Raw genomic sequence first — 6,989 nt, 5'->3', positions numbered from 1 at the left:
AAAACAAAAAACAAAGAAGAACCAAAACCCAGAAAGCCCAGTTTATTTTCTACCATGATGGTTTGGGCATGGACATCCAAGAACAGTAGGCACAACAAGCATTTGAGACATATAAACATAAACAGCAGACGATAAACTCATCAACATCAAATCCTTCCCATCACCCTTTTGTTTCGGGCTCGTGTTTACCTTCAACCCTCTGCCAAACTTGTGCACACCCGAGAAAACTTCAGAAAACAACACCTGCCTCTTCTCCTTCTCCTTTTTCTGTGTTCGAATTCGATGCTGATCGTTCTACTGGTTCATTGTTTTGACAAGATGAAACACCGAGAACTCTGTGTCGACGGTTCATGCTCCTGCTTTTCAGATGCTGAAATGGACCATTTTTGTAGTTAAAAGTATGGTTTACACAGAGAGCTGCCATCGATGTTAAAAGAGAAATTTGAACGAAGTATACAATATTGGATTTGATCATTGGGTGTCTTTGAGAAGGGAGAGATGTGTTTGATTCAACTTAAAGGAAAAGATAAGCGCGGTCGGTGTCATTGTAATGCAGCTTTGCGAGAAAATATCTCAAGGCGAATGTTTACCTTAGAAATTGGAATTTCAAAGGGAATGGATAACACTGGCCCAGCGGGTCAAGCAACAGCGAGTGTTGTATGATATTTCCATGTGCTATGCTTACTAGATTAGGTTTGATCTGGGTTTCTAGCCCTTTTCAAAGTTTCCTGGGCCATCCAATTGAGAACTTTAAAGTGCAGGTACAAATGCCCGTTCATTTGCAACATCCCAAACAAGTCATAACGATTAAATATCAAGTACATAGTAGAGTATGAATCTATCTTAAAGAAATTGTTAATTATATATGTATTTGATGAATTTTTGAAGTTTCAAGGTCACTTATAACCATGAACGAAGGCTACATGCAATGGTGCAAACTGAAGAATGGGTTGGAGACAATAGGCTCCTCTATGAGAAATTGCATGCATGCATGCATCCATTATCGAGTGATCCACTTGTACTGCTATAAAATTAAAGTTGTTTTTACATGTTTTAATAACAAATATTTTAATATTTTAATCATTGTATTTCACCATATTCAGATAGATCTTGCATGTCAAGTTTTGAATAAATTTATATTATTAAACTATTAGATATTATTAATGAAGAAATATATTTTTTAAATATCATGAGATGATTTACAATGTAATATCTATTCAGAATTTTTCTTAGTCATTAATAACGTTAAACACGCTTGTTTAAATCCAAATCCTTTAGAAAAAATAATACTCATCCAATGATCCTAAATTTATGTAAAACTAAAATAGTGTTACATTGTGTAACAAGACCATATTGTAACATTTTATAATGTGTAACATTTTAATATTTATATAAATTTTCAATAATATTTTAATTTTTAATATTTATTTTATATATTTTAATTATTTTCTGCAATTTAGGTTTTAAATAATTTTTTCAATTTATTTTTTCTTAAAAATAAATAAACTATCCTTTTTAATAAAACACATCTTTCACATCATCATTAATCGTGAATTGTCACATTAACATCGTAGACTACCACATTAATATTGTAAACTCTCAAATTAATAATGTAATGGTTAATGATGAATTTTATTGATCAAATAATCACATTTTTTTCTCAATTTAAAAGTCACATAGCGTCTAAAATAAATTTAGAAGTTATATTAGCTAGTTTCTTTCAAAAGTTCAAAGTACTTAAAAACCATTAAACCAAAAAGAATAAGAAAGATGTTGGATTGGAGTTGTTTGAATCTCAAAAAGGAAAAATAGAAAGGGGGGAGGGACAAGGTCATGTGGAGAACAGAGGAGGAAAGGGATGATCACAAGTAAAAGTAATATAGGGCCCATGAAATCTTATATTTTGTAATGTCCCTTCTTCCCATCAGAATCAGCTGGGCGGGGCCTATGGCACATGCCCACACGTTCATGCACATGAACTCCTCGATCTCTGTGTGGCCTGATTGGATTCAACTTGTTTTAAAGTGATTCCCAATTACAATACATATTTATATTATCTCTGTACGTGTGTGTTTATGGCTTCAACCTCGTCCTCCAAGATTAATGGCATACTAATAGGTATATAAAACACTGCTATTAGTTGGCTTCACCTATACTTGGTAACTAAGCCATTACTATTATTGCATAGTATATAGATGCACGTAATAGCAAAGAAGGAACAATGAGACAAGGTAAGGTCACCCCAGCTCAGGGTGGTGGGTGCAGATGGAATCAAACACATGAAAATAGACATCAATATAATATAAGAGTAAAGTATAACAATGGTCCCCGACTATAGGGTATTATTTTGTTGAGTCTTTCAATTATTAAAAGTTATAAAATGGTCTTCCGATTATAGGATACTACTTTGTTGAGTCATCCGACTATTAAAAGTTACAAAATGACCATCATATTACTCATATATTATAAACTCGTATTTTTTCGTTAAAATGACATAGACGAATCAACGACCCCCGTCCAATATTTTCGTCGTCGGACCCTAACCACCGATTATCCCACTCTATCTTCGTCGAAAATTGACGAACGATGTGCTAATCGATCATCAACGTCGAATGTGAAATGTTTTTAATCGAACCATGAACGACGATCGATCAACTGACGAATGATGAATGTCGTGCACAACGATAATTGAGTTAATTCTTTGTGTTTCTTTTTCTAGTGAATATGTTATCATTTCTTACTCTTAATCACAATCATGTATTTTCACTCATCCAATTATCCTAAACATGTGTAAAACTAAAAGAGTTTTACATTAGGTAATAAGATAATGTCTCATATAAATATATTATAAATAATATTTTAGTTTTAGAATATAAATTATAAATAATCTGAATTGTATTATATATATATATATATATATATATATTATATTTGTAAAATAATATAAAAAACTTAGATTGGTATATTGGTTAAGCTTTAATCTTTGTTTTCGTAGTTTATGAGATCAAATATATTTAAATAATATTTTATCAAATTTTCTTATGCAAAACGATGTCATTTTAGGCATCATTGAGTATCAGAACAGTTGCACGAAAATGACATTTAGTGTGGTAGTCACGTCATCGATCATTAATCATGTTATCATATCATTAGTAATTTAATGATAGAGTGACATAATTGAAGTAAAAATCAAAATCTAATATTAAAATTGATAAAATTAAAAATTCGATAATATGAACGAGTTAATACTCAAAATTTCGTGATGTATGAAATAATTTCCCCTAATGTAAATATTGTTTGGCCTTTTGGGTATTTAGAAAATAAGTTAATCAATGATTGTAGTGTTGCTACTGTGGAGGTGATAACTGATATATATAATAAAATTAGGAAATCTCTGATCTTTAAAATGTTTAATTGGAATTAAGTTCCCGACATGCGCACATGGGGGATTCATCATGTAATTGGACCACTTGGCTTGCAATTCAGACGTCTCGCGTATATCAATGTGGAATAAGTAAACACATCGACCGTTACTAGGATAATTGCAATCTAGTTCCCTCTTTCACCTTTACACCTTTACCCACCTATGTTGTCTTGTCTGGATAACTTCAAATTCAAATTTAACTTTTGTCTTAGAATTTAAAACTCGAATTTATTTCTTTAGGTTGAAACTTCTGTTGTATCGTTACCTTTTATGTCGAAAGAGAACCAAGTGGAGAGTTGTTTGATTTGGCAGACAAAACCTATCAATTTTGATAGCAACCACAGATCTTGATTCTTGGACCACTGCACAGTTAATAATTTAATCAAATAATTCGAATAGATTTACAGTTCGCTAGACGATAAAAATAGGATCCTATCTACTTATCTCTTCTCACATTCTCAGTAGTTGTCTCGATAATTTTCTCATATTTTATATTAAAAATATTGGTTTTTATTTTATTATTGTTTTAACAAGATTTCCATATAAAATCAAACTATTTTTCTTTTAATTTACTGAAAATATTAATTTAAAGTAAGATGTTGCCATAGTCATAGGCTCATGGAAGTTAATACCAAAGCAAAGTATTTGCAAAACAAGAGGTTGTAACTTGTTCGTAATTAGCAATCATTGATATTTTGTCATAATATTAGAAACAAAAATCAAATAAAATCTTCCAATCTGAAAGAAAAAATGAAATGTGTTTCCCATTAATTATGGAGAAGAAGTCGGTCTGAAAATAGAAATAATTGAGATTTCCCACACCCCAATCTATCATCTCACTATAAATGCATCCAAACCCTCCTTAGCCCTCTTTCATCTCCTTCACTCCTCTGTTTAATCTCTTTCATTCTCTCTGTAAAATAATGAAGATATCTGCTTCCTTATTGTTTGCATTTACCCTGCTGGTCACTGGGTGTGTTTTAGGCCCCGACACTCTTGTTTCGGCTAAACGAGGTGCTCGACCTCGACTTTACGCTCATGGCAAAATCGCTTCTAAGCCTTTTGAAGGTAAGATTTGTTTTCATCTTTTCAGCAACGACTGAAAGATTTATACTTTATGCAATCTTCTTGAATAATCTTTTCAACTTTTCAGGATACCTTGAAAATGGCAACTTTGAAGAACAGCCGAAACCAACATCCATGAAGAACACAGTCCTTATAGGCCCACATGCGCTTCCCAAATGGATTATCAAAGGGTTAGTGGAGTACATCTCGGGCGGGCCTCAACCTGGTGGGATGTATTATGCGGTGGCTCATGGCGTCCATGCTGTGAAGCTCGGTAACGAGGCCTCCATTTCTCAAACTATACCAGTTAAACCGGGCGTACTGTACGCACTGACATTTGGTGCGTCGAGAACCTGTGCGCAAGATGAGGTGTTGAGAGTCTCGGTGGGTACGCAGTCAGGGGAACTTCCATTGCAGACCTTGTACAGCAGCTTCGGTGATGATGTTTATGCTTGGGGTTTCATTCCCAAAACCAAGTACGTCACCGTTGTTTTCCACAATCCCGGCGTTCAAGAAGAGCCCACCTGTGGTCCATTGTTGGATGCGGTTGCTATTAAGGAGCTTGTCCGTCCAAGGCCTACCAGAGGTAACCACTTATACCTAATTTATTAAGGGTATAATAGATTTAAATAGCGGTTTAGTATCAGAGTACTAGTCGTTTTATAGCACAACTATGTTTTTTTAAAATGTTTTAGTTTAAACATTTTATTTGGAGTATTTTTTATATAAATGTAAATTGTTAATTAATATATAGTTAACGTTTTAAAATAAAAAAATTACTCTAAAATAAAAAATACTAAAAGGTTTTGTAAAAAGAAATAAGGGTCAAATTGACTATATGATTATTAGAAGTCTTTTTTTTGTGTTAAAATAAAATAGTGAGACCAATTTTTTTTTTTTAAGTAATAAGGGTTAAAATGATTGTTTTAGTAAATATTAGAGGTCTAATTCTGGTATTATACCTTTAATAAGATGGCTTTTATTTCAAAGTTATATATTTAAACCTCTGTTAAACATTGCAGATAATCTGGTAAAGAACCATGGGTTTGAAGAGGGTCCTCATCGCCTTGTAAACTCCTCAAACGGTGTCTTGCTACCTCCCCGACAAGAGGATTTCACATCCCCACTCCCAGGCTGGATCATCGAATCACTTAAAGCAGTGAAGTTCATTGATTCAAAACACTTCAACGTCCCTGTCGGAAACGCCGCAATTGAGCTGGTGGCGGGGAGAGAAAGTGCCATTGCTCAGATTCTGAGAACCATCCCCGACAAAACATACAAAATGGCATTCATCATCGGAGATGCTCGGAACGGTTGCCATGGAGAAATGATGGTGGAGGCGTTTGCGGCCAAGCATACTGCCAAGGTTCCCTTCACATCTAGAGGAAAGGGTGAATTCAAGGCAGCAAGCTTGACGTTCAAAGCAGATTCAGCCAGGACAAGGATTACATTCTACAGCTCTTACTACCACACCAAGACCGATGACTTTGGGTCTCTTTGCGGCCCTATTTTGGACGAAGTTCGAGTTTACTCAATTGCTTAGATGCCAAGTTTCTGTTTTTTATCAGCACTATAAATGAAGGATCTTCTAATGGTGTTTGGATGGTTTTATGATTGTATATTCACTTGTTATCCAGGCTCTTTGTAAGCTGTCTAAACCATACATGGAGAAAAATATGTTGCCATTCTTCACTTTCATGTCAGGGTGGATACATAATAGATTTCAAAAAGGGTTTCAATATGCTATTTGCTATTTCTTATGATTCATTTGATGTTATTTTAAAGTATGAAATTCGTGTTTAATTTTTTATTTAAATATATATATTTTTTAAAATTTTAATAAAATGTATATATAGAGAGTTTTATTATGCTAAGAAAAGCTGTAGATATGTAAAAAAAAAAAAAGAATTTGTAATAGGTTATAGATCAACTTGTGATTGAAATATTAATAATAGGAATTGAGATATAATCAAATATTGAGGAGACAATTTTTTTATATCAAAAGAAAATAATTTATCATATGTTTAACTCTCAAAATTGAGAGAGTTAAATGTTTTATTTGATTAATATTTAAATTAAAAAAATTAAAATATCATTATACCAAATTTTTTTAAAGGGACAACAGCCACTTATAGACACTATGTAGCTTCATCCCTAATTAATAATGGGTCATTATTTTACAATTTAAAAGATTCAATAATTTCTATAATGATTAATTGAATTGTTTATGTTAAACATATGATATATCAACGGTGAAAATTTCAATAAACCACCATAACACTCACCCTATTAAAGAAATATTTCTAAAAGTCAAGAAATATTCATAATTAAAATCTCAAAATTTATTCTATCTTCATGGTACGCTTTTCGTTTGATTGATTTTTTAAGATTGGATTTAACATCTCTGACTAATCAATATGGTGATTATTTGTTATCATGTTGATTTTCTCAACTTCGTACCCTAAGATTAGACTTCCATACACGATTTGCGTTCGTATAT

General features: G+C 32.6%; 1 protein-coding gene across 1 annotated transcript; it reads left to right on the top strand.

Annotated features, from left to right (window-relative positions):
- The first annotated feature begins 4,290 nt into the window (after positions 1-4,290).
- LOC120164211 lies at positions 4,291-6,098 on the top strand. The gene is made up of 3 exons (XM_039173973.1): positions 4,291-4,492; positions 4,578-5,075; positions 5,512-6,098. The coding sequence occupies exons 1-3, from the start codon at positions 4,348-4,350 to the stop codon at positions 6,030-6,032; spliced, it is 1,164 nt and encodes a 387-aa protein (XP_039029904.1). The 5' UTR covers positions 4,291-4,347; the 3' UTR covers positions 6,033-6,098.
- Positions 6,099-6,989: the final 891 nt, after the last annotated feature.

Source organism: Hibiscus syriacus, unplaced genomic scaffold (assembly GCF_006381635.1).
Source record: "Hibiscus syriacus cultivar Baekdansim isolate YM2019G1 unplaced genomic scaffold, ASM638163v2 tig00111506_pilon, whole genome shotgun sequence".
Taxonomy (NCBI): domain Eukaryota; kingdom Viridiplantae; phylum Streptophyta; class Magnoliopsida; order Malvales; family Malvaceae; genus Hibiscus; species Hibiscus syriacus.
This window is presented reverse-complemented; position numbering and strand designations above follow the sequence as displayed.